Source organism: Salmo trutta, chromosome 26, assembly GCF_901001165.1.
Source record: "Salmo trutta chromosome 26, fSalTru1.1, whole genome shotgun sequence".
Taxonomy (NCBI): Eukaryota; Metazoa; Chordata; class Actinopteri; order Salmoniformes; family Salmonidae; genus Salmo; species Salmo trutta.
Genome location: NC_042982.1, coordinates 17,295,782 through 17,310,526, shown reverse-complemented (window position 1 = coordinate 17,310,526; position 14,745 = coordinate 17,295,782). Strand labels below are relative to the sequence as shown.

General features: G+C 45.1%; 1 protein-coding gene across 1 annotated transcript; it reads right to left on the bottom strand.

The window, feature by feature from the left end:
- Positions 1 to 1,047: 1,047 nt before the first annotated feature.
- LOC115163281 (olfactory receptor 1D2-like) lies at positions 1,048 to 2,335 on the bottom strand. Its single transcript, XM_029715025.1, has one exon. The coding sequence runs from the start codon at positions 2,257 to 2,259 to the stop codon at positions 1,324 to 1,326; it is 936 nt and encodes a 311-aa protein (XP_029570885.1). The 5' UTR covers positions 2,260 to 2,335; the 3' UTR covers positions 1,048 to 1,323.
- Positions 2,336 to 14,745: the final 12,410 nt, after the last annotated feature.

Below are 14,745 nucleotides of genomic sequence, written 5' to 3'. Positions count from 1 at the left end.
TAAATAGTTCCATATTTAATCCTATAAGTTTCACAACATTTGGATGTAAACCTGAGAACTCGGAAATATACACAGAGATACAGTTATGTTGTTATGCCGTCCTTAATGAGATCCCAAAGCAACAACTGATCTGTCATAATTGTTCATTAAGTACCCACAGACCCTTCCAACTGTTTGGATTACAGAAATATTGTTTCATTATTCAACCTTTTGATGTTACTGAACTGCAACTTCTCTCTCTGTGGTAACAAAGGGATTTATGGGGGGGGGGGAGATCTGGCATCTATGATCCTTACTCAAAAGGGCAAGTCATGACACCTGATTACCGATATGGAAGTAGGACTAGTCTACCTGGCCTGCGTGCAAATGTAGGCCTATACATGTGCCCATTTAGGGATGTCTAATAGTATTTCTGAATGTCATAACTCACCACCACTAATGAGCTGTGGAGCTAATCAAAGTATTTTTTCTTCACCTCAAACAGCAAGTAAACAAAGTCTGTTTTTAGAATTAATTGAGAATGACAATAGTTCCTGAAAGTATTTGAACAATATTTCCATCTTTCTCCCGTTCGATAACCACTCGGCATGAAAGGGAAAAATGTAATGCTCTGATCCAGTGGAAACGTCATAAAGTACCTGACCCAGTTGATAGTTGATACAATGTTTAGAATTCGTTGCAGACAGGTCATGCGTAGCCAATGGGATTTATAGGATATTTATATTTATCAGGATATTTTTCTGACTGCAGGCTGCAATATTTGAATGTGTTTGCTTTATGTAGGCTTTTTTTACATAGTTGGCAGTGGCAATAAAAGTTACTTTTAGATTTGTATCAATTTAATTTATATTTATATTGTAGAATATAGATTAACCACAGACAATGATTTTGAGATACAAAGACTATTATAAATTAAATGAAACTGTTCCACGAATATGTACCTATGAAAAGCCTAACTCTCTTGCAGGTTGGTGGAAATGGTAAGATGTGTCTATATATGGAAAAATACATATTTTAAAATGTAGACAGATTGATTGGTCGAAGGAAAAGACTACGATTCGTCAACCAAGATTTTTGTTGTTGTTGTGTACAGCACTAGTAGAAATGCAGGAAATTAGCATTAGATGCCCCAGAAATTTAGGGAGGACCCCCAGTCCCACTGCCAGGTTATGTCCCCCCCTACACTTCTAAATCCAAAGTTGCGCCTTTTGCTTAAAGGTATCAAGAAATAGGGAGCCAATTAACATTGCAACAGTTTAGCAGATGTTCCTTTTTTTCGCCTTCTGATATGAGGAAGTCTCCCTGTTGTGTAAGATCATGTAACTAATGTTTCATATCAATGATTTTATGTGCATTACACTTTCTAAAAACTGCCCTTCGAATCTGCTTGAGGTTAAGTCCATATATGACAGGGTTTAAGACAGGTGGTATAACAAGGAATTGTATGGCCATTGCATTACGCATATTTAGCGTAATATTTACATTACTCCACCCTTGCAATGTGTCAAACAGAGTCACTGTGATGTAAATAACCATTGCTATTAAATGTGGCACACATGTCTGTGTGAACTTAATCCTTCCTTTAGCTGACTTTACACAATTCCTTACAATCTGACAGTAAGAAAATACAATGAAAAGTAACTGTAAAACATGAACCACTATTATACATTTGTTCAAAATCTGATTGATGGTAATGGGTAAACATGCATGTTTCAGTATAGACGGATTGTCACAGAAGATTTTATCAATACGAGACCCACACAAAGGAATCCTGACGGTTAAACTAAGTGCTATGAGTGATATAAATAAAGGATAACACCAAGAAAATAGGAGTAACTTTCTAACAGTTAAAGATGTCACAATGGTATGGTATAGTAGTGGTCTGCATATTGCCACATACCTGTCGTAAGACATCACTGTTAGGGTAGACATTTCACACATGACAGATGTGTATATTACATAGGCTTGAGTCAAACATCCACCATAAGATATCACCTGAACATCTGACTGAAGGTCCAGTAACAACTTGGGGTAGAAACCAGTGGTTCCATACAATCCATTGACACATAGACTACACAGAAAGATATACATGGGCTCATGGAGGCCTTTCTGCTGAATGATTGTTATGATCAGAGTCAGATTCACAGTGATGATGAGAAGGTATGTGATAAGAGACAAGATAAAATAGACCGATTTGTTGTTAAATGTCTCTTGTAAGCCAAAGAGATAAAAGAACTTGACTTGGGTTGAGTTCTCCATAACTTTTGTTAATTTTCTTCCTCTGGTCAATGCAGCAATTCTTATTCCTTACAAGGCTTGAGTGTGTATGGATGTGAATAAATTCAAGTGTGAATCATTTGATTCTGTTTAGGCTCAGACTAAACACAACCGTTTTAACAGAACTAATTCACATTCTCCCTCAAACTTGCCCCCCCACAAATTTGCCCCCCCCACAAAATGTTCCCAATAATATCTGTACATTATCAGATTCCTGAGGTGTGAAAGAAATAAAAAAACTTGTGTCCATGAAATGTCTTCTTGCTTGACAGAGGAGACTGCTGCAATAACCTGTCTTGCTAGCCTCTAAATATACCATAGTGTATGGTCACATGGGATTGTAGTTTCAGCGTCAACATGTAACCACTCCATAGAGATGGATCTATGTTGAGTTTATGACAAGCAACTCATTTGATTATATTTAGTCTATTTATACATTAACCCAGCAAACAGGGGATGTCCTACGGACATTAGGCAATGTACTCCCTGTTCACTCATGACTGCACGGCCTGGCATGACTCTCACACCATCATTAAGTTTGCAGATGACACAACAGTGGTAGACCTGATCACCGACAATGACGAGACAGCCTATAGGGAGGAGGTCAGAGACCTGGCCTTATGGGGCCAGGACAACAACCTCTCCCTCAATGTGGTCAAGACAAAGGAGATGATTGTGAACTACAGGAAAAGGAGGACCGAGCACACCCCCATTCTCATTGACGGGGCTGTAGTGGAGCAGGTTGAGAGCTTCAAGTTCCTTGGTGTCCACATCACCAACAAACTAACATGGTCCAAGCACACCAAGACAGTCGTGAAGAGGGCATGACAAAACCTATTCCCCCTCAAGAGACTGAAAAGATTTGGCATGGGTCCTCAGATCCTCAAAAGGTTCTACAGCTGCACCATCGAGAGCATCCTGACTGGTTGCATCACTGCCTGGTATGGCAACTACTTGGCCTCCAACCGCAAGGCACTACAGAAGGTTGTACATGTGGCCCAGTACATCGCTGGGGCCAAGCTTCCTGCCGTCCAGGACCTCTATACCAGGCGGTGTCAGAGGAAGGCCCTAAAAATTGTCAAATACTCCAGCCACCCTAGTCATAGACTGTTCTCTCTCTGCTACCGCACGGCAAGAGGTACCGGAGCGCCAAGTCTAGGTCCATGTCACGCTCTGACCTTAGAGATTCTTTTATGTCTCTATTTTGGTTGGTCAGGGCGTGAGTTGGGGTGGGCATTCTATGTCCTTTTTTCTTTGTTTGGTATTTCTTTGTTTCGGCCGGGTATGGCTCTCAATCAGGGACAGCTGTATATCGTTGTTGCTGATTGGGAGCCATACTTAGGCAGCCTGTTTTCCTTTGGGTTTTGTGGGTAGTTCATTTCTGTTTAGTGTTTTGCACCTGACAGAACTGTTTGGCTATCGGTTTCTTATTTTTTTGTTTAAAGTGTTCTATCTTTAATAAATTCATGATGAATACTAACCACGTTGTGCCTTGGTCTACTCCATTCAACAGCCGTTACAGAACTACCCACCTACAATGGACCAAGCAGCGTGGTAAGGAGGAGCAGAGGGTTCAGGACTCCTGGACTTGGGAAGAGATACTGGACGGAAAGGGACCCTGGAGACAGGCTGGAGAATACCGCGGCCCGCCGGAGGAGATAGAGGCAGCGAAGGCAGAACGGCGTTTCTGGGAGGATCAGCAGGCACGGCAAGAGGAGGAGAGGCAGCCCCAAGATTATTTTGGGGGGGGCACACAGGACGGTCGGCGGTGCCGAGGATGGAACCAGAGCCAGTCGGGGTGAAGTTGGAGGTGAGCGACGGGAGCGAAGCAGAGACAGTGAAGGAGTTGATGGGGAGATTGGAGGAGAGAGATATGAGAGAGCTGCTGTGTTGGTGCATGAGGCACGACATTCGCCCTACGGAGCGTGTCCTCAATTTGATGTCACCTAGGTCAGCTCTCCATACTCGTCCTGAGGTGCGTGCTAGCCGTCTGGTGAAGACTGTGCCAGCCCCACGCACCAGGCCTCCTGTGCGCCTCCCCAGCCCTGCACGTCTTGTGCCTGCTCCCAAGCCAGGCTTCCTGCATGTCTCCCCAGCCTGGTGAATCCTGTGCCGACGTCCAGAGACAGGCCTCCTGCATGTCTCCCCAGCCTGGTGGATCCTGTGCCTGCGCCCAGAGCCAGGCCTCCTGCATGTCTCCCCAGCCTGGTGGATCCTGTGCCTGCGCCCAGAGCCAGTCCTCCTGCATGTCTCCCCAGCCTGATGAATCCTGTGCCTGTGCCCAGAGCCAGGCCTCCTGCAAGTCTCCCCAGCCTGGTGCGTCCTGTGCCTGCGCCCAGAGCCAGGCCTACGGAAAGTCCCCATCCAGAGCTTCCGGCGACAGATCCCCGTCCAGAGCTTCCGGCGACAGTTCCCCGTCCAGAACTTCCGGCAACAGTTCCCCATCCAGAGCTTCCGGCGACAGTGCCCCGTCTAGAGATGGCCCACAGTTCGGAGCCTGCCTAGACGGCCCACAGTCCGGAGCCTGCCGAGACGGCCCACAGTCCAGAGCCTGCAGAGACGGCCCACAGTCCGGAGCCTGCCGAGACGGCCCACAGTCCGGAGCCTGCCGAGACGGCCCACAGTCCGGAGCCTGCCGAGACGGCCCTCAGCCCTGAGTTGCCGAGACGCTCCTCAGCCCTGAGTCGCCAGAGTCACCCGCCAGCCGGGCGCAGCCAGAGTCGCCCGCCAGCCGGGCGCAGCCAGAGTCGCCCGCCAGCCGGGCGCAGCCAGAGTCGCCCGCCAGCCGGGCGCAGCCAGAGTCGCCCTCCAGTCCGAGGCCCGCTGCGAGGGTCCCCAGTCCGTGGTCGGCGGCAAGAGACCACGCACTAGGGGAGCCATTAAAGTGGGGTGAGCCAGCGGTGGAGCGGGGTCTGCGTCCTGCTCCTGAGCCGCCACCACGGGTTGATGCCCACCCGGACCCTCCCCTATAGGTTTAGGTTTTGCGGCCGGAGTCCGCACCTTTGGGGGGGGTACTGTCACGCCCTGACTTTAGAGATCCTTTTATGTCTCTATTTTGGTTGGTCAGGGCGTGAGTTGGGGTGGGCATTTCATGTCCTTTTTTCTATGTTTGGTATTTCTTTGTTTCGGCCGGGTATGGCCCTCAATCAGGGACAGCTGTATATCGTTGTTGCTGATTGGGAGCCATACTTAGGCAGCCTGTTTTCCTTTGGGTTTTGTGGGAAGTTCATTTCTGTTTAGTGTTTTGCACCTGACAGAACTATTTGGCTGTCGGTTTCTTGTTTTTTTGTTTAAAGTGTTCAATCTTTAATAAATTCATGATGAGCACTAACCACGTTGCGCCTTGGTCTACTCCATTCAACAGCCGTTACAGTCCAAGAGGCTTCTAAACAGCTTCTACCCCAAAGCCATAAGACTGCTGAACATCTAATCAAATGGCTACCCAGACTATTTGCATTGCCCCCCCCCCCCATTTACGCTGCTGCTACTCTATGTTAATATCTATGCATAGTCACCTTAATAACTCTACCTACATGTACATATTACCTCAATTACCTCGACTAACCGGTGCCCCCCTGACATTGACTCTGTAATGGTACCCACTGTATATAGCCTCGCTATTGTTATTTTACTGCTGCTCTTTAAATATTTGTTACATTTATTTTTTAAAGGTATTTTTCTGAACAGCATTGTTGGTTAAAGGCTTTTAAGTAAGCATTTCACTGTAATCTGTTGTATTCGGGCGCATGTGACATAACATTTGATTTGATTTTAATGGAATCGATCTCATATCTCATGTCATAATCTTCCGAGTGGCGCAGCAGTCTAAGGCACTGCATCTCAGTGCTAGAGGCGTCACGACAGACACCCTGGTTCGAATCCAGGATGTATCACATCTGGCCGTGATTGGGAGTCCCATACTGTGGTGTGCAATTGGCACAGCGTTGTCTGGGTTTGGCCATTGTAAGCCGTCATTGTAAATAGGAATTTGTTCTTAACTGACTTGCCTTGTTAATTAAAGGTTAAATAAAAAATACAATTATTGATATGGTCTCCTTAGGAAGGTTACTGCCAGAGTCAGCAGTGTGTGTCTGAGGGGTTCACCTGTCTGTCACTCCATACATGTTGCTATGGCAGTTGAGAGTAAAGGAGTAAATCATCTTCAAGGTGAACTTATTAGAAAACTGAAATTACAGAGGTCAGGTGATTGTGGAGGCCACGTCATCTGATGCAGCACTCCATCACTCTCCTTCTTGGTAAAATAGCCCTTACACAGCCTGGAGGTGTGTTGGGTCATTGTCCTTTTGAAAAACAAATGATAGCGAAAGGGGATACCTAGTCAGTTGTTCAACTGAATGTATTCAACTGAAATTTGTCTTCAGCATTTAACCCTACCCCTCTGAATCAAAGAGGTGCGGGGGGCTAAATTAATCGACATACATGTCTTCGGCGCCTGGTGTACAGCAGGTTAACTGCCTTACTCAGGGGCAGAATGACAGATTTTTACTTTGTCAGTTCAGGGATTCAACTCTCTAACCACTATTCTACCTGCCGCCCCACCAAGTGCAAACCAGATGGGATGGCGTAACGCTGCAGAATGCTGTGATAGCCATGCTGGTTAAGTGTGCCTTGAATTCTAAATAAATCACAACAGTGTCACCAGCAAAGCAACCCTACACCATCACACCTCATCCTCCATGCTTTACAGTGGAAAATACACATGCTGAAATGATCTGTTCACCTACTCTGTTTCTCATGAAGAAACGGCGGTTGGAACCAAAAATCTCAAATTTGGACTCATCAGACCAAAAGACATATTTCCACTGGTCTAATGTCCATTGCTCATGTTTCTTGGCACAAGCAAGACTCTTCTTACTATTGGAGTCCATTAGTAATGGTTTCTTTGCAGCAATTTGACAATGACGTCTCCCCTGAACAGTTGATGTTGAGATGGGTCTGTTAAAAGTTGTAAAGTTGCCTTTACATTTGATCATTTTCATTTATATTAAGATTGTAGAATGTTGATCAACCACCGACAATGATTTTGAGATACAAAGATTATTATAAATTAAATTAAACTCTTCCACGAAAATGTGCATATGAAAATCATAACTGACACACAAATTGGTAGAAATGGTATATAAATTGGCACAAAGGGTGTGTCTATATATGGAAATATTAAAATATAAAAAATTAACAAATCAATTGGTCGAAAGAAATGACTACGTTTGGTCGACCAATAGAAATGCAGGAAAGTAGTAATAGATGCCCCAAAAAATGTAGGGAGGACCCCCAGAAAACCCTGACAAATTATGTCCCCACCACACTTCAAAAACCAAAGTTGACTCAAATTATGTCAATTAGCCTATCAGAAGCTTCTGAAGCCATGACATCCTTTTCTGGAATTTTCCAAGCTGTTTAAAGGCACAGTCAACTTAGTGTATGTAAACTTCTGACACACTGGAATTGTGATGCAGTGAATTATAAGTGAAATAATCTGTCTGTAAACAATTGTTGGAAAAATGACTTGTGTCATGAACAAAGTAGATGTTCTAACGAGATTTAATGACTCCAACCTAAGTGTACGTAAACTTCCGACTTCAACTGTATACGTGGAAGATGTGCAGTATCATATCTGCATTGTATAATCACAAATAAACAGCCAAAAAAGAAGTTCAGCAAAGAGGCTGTATGTGGTGTACAATTGTTAAGTGGTACAAAAATATCTATATCCACAGTAACACGTATCTATATCCACAAAAGTATCTATATCCACAGTAAAACGAGTCCTATATCGACATAACCTGAAAGGCCGCTCAGCAAGGAAGAAGCCACTGCTCCCAAACTACCATAAAAAAGCCAGACTACGGTTTGCAACTGCACATGGGGACAAAGATCGTAATTTTTTGAGAAATTTCCTCTGGTCTGATGAATAGAACTGTATGGCTATAATGACCATTATGTTTGGAGGAAAAAGGGGAGGCTTGCAAGTCGAAGAACACCATTCCAACTGTGAAGCACGGGGTGGCAGCATCATGTTGTGGGGGTGCTTTGCTGCATTAGGGACTGGTGCACTTCTCAGAATAGATGGCATCATGAGGGAGGAAAATGATGTAGATATATTGAAGCAATATCTCAAGACATCAGTCAGGAAGTTAAAGCTTGGTTGCAAATGGGTCTTCCAAATAGACAATGACCCCAAGCATACTTCCAAAGTTGTGGCAAAATGGCTTAAGGACAACAATGTCAAGGTATTGGAGTGGACATCACAAAGAGCTAATCTCAATACTATAGAAAATTTGTGGGCAGAACTGAAAAAGCGTGTGCGAGCAAATAGGCCTACAAACCTGACTCAGCAACACCATTTCCGTCAGGAGGAATGGGCCAAAATTCACCCAACTTATTGTGGGAAGCTTGTGGAAGGCTACCCCAAAACATTTGACCCAAGTTAAACAATTTAAAGGCAAAGCTACCAAATACTAATTGAGTGTATGTAAACTTCTGACCTACTTGGAATGTGATGAAGGAAATAAAAGCTGAAATAAATAATTCTCTCTTCTATTATTCCGCCATTTCACATTCTTAAAATCAAATGGTGATCCTAACTGACCTAAGACAGGGAATTTTAACTCGGATTAAATGTCAGGAATTGTGAAAAACTGAGTTTAAATGTATTTGGCTAAGGTGTATGTAAACTTCCGACTTCAACTGTATGTGTGGGGACCCTCTAGCCTGGTAATTTACACTGTAGAAGAAGTATGTGACATCACCAATGTGCTGGGCAGGCAAAGCTATCAGATCTATCATTAACTCTTTTAGCAGGAGTTTGTGTGCTATGTATTGTGCACCATGTACAAGAAAGAAATGCCTCTGACAAAGGAAAGGTTTCCCGGACCATATAACCTATCCAGGGAAAAGAGAGAATAACTCTGAAGTCAGAGCGATACTTTAAAACCTAGGTCCAGAGCTATTCCTGCTCAGGTAAAAGTGAGGACCCTTATTGAACTCTTGGATATCCTAGACGTTCAGTACACTTTCAGGGTCTACACTCCCAGAGGCGATGACAGAAGGTGTGTCACAAATGGCACTCTATTCCCTATATAGTGCACCACTTTTGACCAGAGGAATCTGATCAACATAGGGAATAGGGTACGATTTGGTATGCAATCAAGACCAGCCGTGCCTCTCCTTCAGCCCCTCAGAGCACTACAGGTTAATAGCTGCAGTAATTGGATCCCAGGGAGCGAGGTGATAGAGTGGACTAATGACCTCCTACCTACTGACTCAATAAACTTGTTTTTTATGCTCTTGTTATTGGCTTCTGCTTTCCCTATGGTAAGGTATGCATGGAGTGAAAAAAATACTGATGTTTCGCACATAATTCTCTTTTGACAGAACTACAAAACATACAATACATCATAATTACTGTATTATTTTATTCAGTGGGTCAAACATATCTGCACAGTGACCTTGAAAAAACAAGATTGGTATGTGGTTGTCCCACCTAGCTATTTTAAGATGAATGCACTAACTGTTAGTCACTCTGGATATGAGAGTCTGCTAAATGACTAAAATGTAAATGTATAAATGGGTATCTGGTCCTCCTATTTCTCAATAAAAACGAAATAAAGTATATGCAGTGTATTTGTTATTATCAAGGAATTACCTGGAGTTTGTTAGGACAGAATAAGCTATCCATATTTGACAACAGGTTTCTCTTGTGTCCCGGGTAGTTGCCTTTCTGGTATGACTCGACATTTCTGAGGAATACCAAAACTAGTCATCTGTCAGATAGCTGGCACACAGATATCATGATACATACAGTAGATCAACTGGTCCTCAGAACATTTCAGACAGAATATAGTTTGTTTTCATGCTACATTATTTCCCTAGATTTCTCTCTCAAAATGTGAAACAATCGCCAAGCTTGTACTGTATATACCATATAGGGCCTATTTTCCATTAGGGATGGACGTAATGGTGCCAGGTGGGGCTATAAGGTGGGCTTACCTTTTACACATTTACATCCAGTGTATCGATCCAGACAGTTTTGCATTTCTAGATTCGTTACTTACTTAGTTTGTCACGCCCTGATCTGTTTCACTTGTCCTTGTGCTTGTTTCCACCACCCTCCAGGTGTTGCTTATTATCCCCGGTGTATTTATCCCTGTGTTTGCTGTCTCTCTGTGCCAGTTTGTCTTGTTTTGCCAAGTCAACCAGTGTTTTTTCCTTGCTCCTTTTTCCCAGTCTCTGTTTTTTCCTAGCCTTCCTGGTTTTGACCCTTGCCTGTCCTGACGCCGAATCCACCTGCCTAACCACTCCACCTGTCCTGACCTCGAGCCTGCCTATCGCCTGGTACTGTTTGGACTCTGACCTGGTTTATGAACTCACGCCTGTCCCCACCCTGCCTTTTGCCTACCCCTTTTGTTATAATAAATATCGGAGCTCAACCATCTGCCTCCTGTGTCTGCATTTGGGTCTCGCCTTGTGCCCTTATAGTACTGGCCATGACAGACCCAGCAGACTTGGACAAGCTTTGTCACGTTGTCTCCCTGCAAGGGAGCCACCATTGGGAGGCATGAGGAGCAACTTTGGGACCTCTTGGAAGGGCTTTGTTCCCTCACGGAACGCCACGACCAAGGGTTCAAGGCTATATCGGAGCAAATCTGTGAATTAGCTCATAGGCAGCATGCAACATTTGAGACCTCCCAACCACCCAGTAACCTTTCTACTACTAGTGAAATTGTTCAACCTACCCACGGATCCCCGAAAACCCCGCTTACCTCCTCCGGAACATTATGCAGGCGATCCTGCTACCTGCCAGGGATTCCTTTCCCAGAGTTCCCTCATTTTTGAACTCCAGCCCTCTTCGTTCCCGTCGGACCGATCGAAGATAGCGGAGAGCCGAAAACACCCGAGGTTCCCCGGGAATCATCAGCGACGGGTGAGTTGGATACTCCTGAGCCCATGCAACTGGGAAGAGCTAGGTTATCGGTTGGGGAACGCTCACGTAGGCTGAATTCTAACTGTTGTCTGTGCTGTGGCGGGGCGGAACATTATATAACCACTTGCCCTGTTAAGAAACCCTACTCTGGTGAGCCAGACTGGGAGTCCCCTAATTTCCATCACCCGCCCACCTTTTTTTGTGATTCTGCTGTGGGGAGACCAGTCTAAGTCTCTCCGGGTGCTCATTGACTCTGGTCCTGATGAAAGTTTTATGGACGCTACCATGGTTTCTGAATTAGGTATTCCCACTCAACTTCTCTCTGTCCCCATGGATGCAAGGGCACTGGACTGCCGCCCTATTGGAAGAGTCACCCATAGCACAGTGCCCGTTCATATACGGGTCTCAGGAAACCACAGTGAGACCTTACAGTTCCTCCTCATCGATTCCCCCCATGTTTCTGTGGTTTTGGGATTTCCTTGGCTCCAGAAACACAATCCTGTTATTGACGGGACCACAAGCTCCATCCTGGGTTGGAGCCCATTTTGTCATTCTCATTGCCTTAAAGCGGCACAGCCGTCTTTGAGATGTCCCCCTCAGGACGTAAGCAAAGCCTTGAAAGTCTCTGCCCTTCCCACTGAGTACCATGACCTCCTGGAGATCTTCAGTAAGGCACGTGCTACTTCTCTTCTCCTGCACCATCCTTATGATTGTGCCATTGATCTCCTCCCAGGCACCACACTACCTCGTGGTCAGCTATATTCTCTATCTGGCCCGGAGGCCAAGGCCATGGAGGAGTATATAGTAGTCTCTGGCTACTGGAGGCAAACGTCTGTCTGCATCTCCTGCCTGTGCAGGGTTTTTCTTTGTAGAGAAGAAGGACAAGACCCTGCGTCCGTGCATGATTACCGGGGTCTGAATGATATAACGATCAAGAATGACCTCCTACCACTCCTCTCCTCGGCTTTCGAACCTCTCCAGGGGGCCACTATTTTTTCCAAGCCGGACCTTCGGAATGCCTACCACCTTGTTTGGATACGCGAAGGAGATGAGTGGAAGACAGCATTTAACACAGCCAAAGGACATTATGAGTACCAGGTCATGCCAACTGTCTTCCAGGCTCTGGAAAATGATGTGCTACGGGACATGCTAAACCGTTTTGTGTTCGTCTACCTTAACGACATACTGTTTTTTTCCCGGTCTGCCCAAGAACACGTTCTTCATGTCAGACAAGGCCTTCAGCACCTCCTGGAGAACCAATTGTTTGTGAAAGCCAAGAAAGCCAAGAGCGGTGAGTTCCACCACTCTAGCCAGTGGAAGCACTGGCTGGAAGGAGCAGAGCAGCCATTCTTGGTTTGGACCTACCATAAAAATGTGGAATATCTCCGTACAGCGAAGCACCTTAACTCCACGCAGGCCTGGTACGCTTTATTGTTTACAATATTCAACTTCACCATTTCCTACTGCCCATGGTCCAAAAATGTGAATCCTGACACCCTCTCCCACCTATACAGTTTCTCTGCCACACACTCGGTCTCCCAAACCATTCTCCCTACCTCATGCCTTGCGGCTTCAGTGGGTTGGGGTATTGAAACCTTGGTCCGCAAGGCACAACGTTACCAGCCTGAACCTGAAGGGGGCCCAGCTAACTGGTTATTTTTCCCTAACTCAGTCCGGACCCGTGTCCTGGAATGGGCTTATTCCTCCAGGCTGACCTGTCATCCAGGTTCCCGTCATACCCTAGCCTTCCAACGTTTTTGGTGGCCCACAATGGTTCCTGACGTCTCTGCCTTCGTTACCACGTGCACTGTGTGTGCTCAGAACAAGACTCCACGGCAAGCTCTTACTGGCTTCCTTCAGCCGCAACCTGTCCCTCATCGCCTCTGGTCCCATATCTCCCTGGACTTTGTCACTGGGCTCCCTCCATCTGATGGCAACACTGTCATTCTGACGGTAGTGGATCAGTTCTCCAAGGCTGCCCATTTCATCCCTCTGCCCTCTGTCAAGGAGACGGCCCAGCTTATGGTGCAGCACATCTTCTGGATCCATGGACTCCCGGTGGACAGGGGCTCCAACCAGGGTCCTCAGTTCTGCACCCTTATTGGGTCGTCGGCCAGCCTGTCCTCTGGATTCCATCCCCAATCAACGGGCAGTTGGAGCGAGCTAACCAGAACCTGGAAACCACCCTAAGATGCCTGGTCTCAACCAACGCCAATACCTGGAGCTGGCAACTGGTCTGGGTGGAGTATGCCCGGAACACACCTCCCTGTTCAGCCACGGGACTCTCCCCTTTTGAGTGTTCAAGGGGGTATCAGATCAGCCTCCTCTCTTCCAAGAAGAAGAGCAGGAGGTTAACGTACCCTCGGCCCAGACGTATGTCCACCGCTGTCGACGTACCTGGAGAAGAGCTCGGGCGTCAACCATCTGCCTCCTGTGTCTGCATTTGTGTCTCGATTTGTGCCCTTATAGTATGATAAAGCAGTCTTTGGCAAAACTGTAAATGTAAGTAAGGAATTCAAAGTAATGAACTTCTGTTATTTCTTATATATATTGTAGTAATCATTTATTACATTTGTAAAGTGCTTTTCATTATAAAATAATAATCTCAAAGTTCATAAAAAAAGATAAACAAATTATGAAAGCAACAATCAAAGTCTAGGAAGAAGGGAAGGCTCATAGAGATGAGTCTTAAGGCCTGCTTTAAAGGTAGTCAATGGAGATCAGCAAGTGGATAAAGGTAAATGACAATATTATACAAATCAGCAAATGTTTTACAAGTCTGATTTTTAACATCCTCACCTCCATTCATTATTGCACCTACTGTATAAGCAACAAAACACACAAGTCAACATCACAAAAATCTAACATATCAGGACAAAATAGGTCACACTAATGTTTAGCTTATGTTTTAGGATACAGAACACTGGTAGTATGTTTTTATAAGCCTGTCTGATTTTAGCCACCCTAAATCCATACACAATAGGATTTAAAAGTGGCTGGCACATCAGATCAGGTTCAAAGACTCCAGTCACCCAAGTCATAGACTGTTTTCTTTGCTACCGCACAGCAAGCGGTACCGGAGTGCCAAGTTTAGCTCCAAAAGGCTCCTTAACACTTCCACCCCCAAGCCGTAAGACCACCCACCCCCTTTGTTTTTACACTGCTTCTACCCGCTGTTTATTATCTATGCACAGCCACTTTACCCCTACCTACATGTACAAATGACCTCGACTAGCCTGTACCCCCGCACATTGACTAGGGACTGGTACCCCCGTATATAGCCTCGTTATTGTTATTTTATTGTGTTACTTTTTATTTTTTACTTTAGTTTATTTAGTCAATATTTTCTTAACTTTATTTCTTGAACCTCATTGTTAGTTAAGGGCTTGTAAGTAAGCATTTCATGGTAGAGTCTACACCTGTTGTATTCGGCGCATGTGACAAATACAATTTGATTTGACTTGATTTGCGATAGTACACTGATAAAATAGTGTGTACAGTTGGAACATTTTTCATAGGCCTAT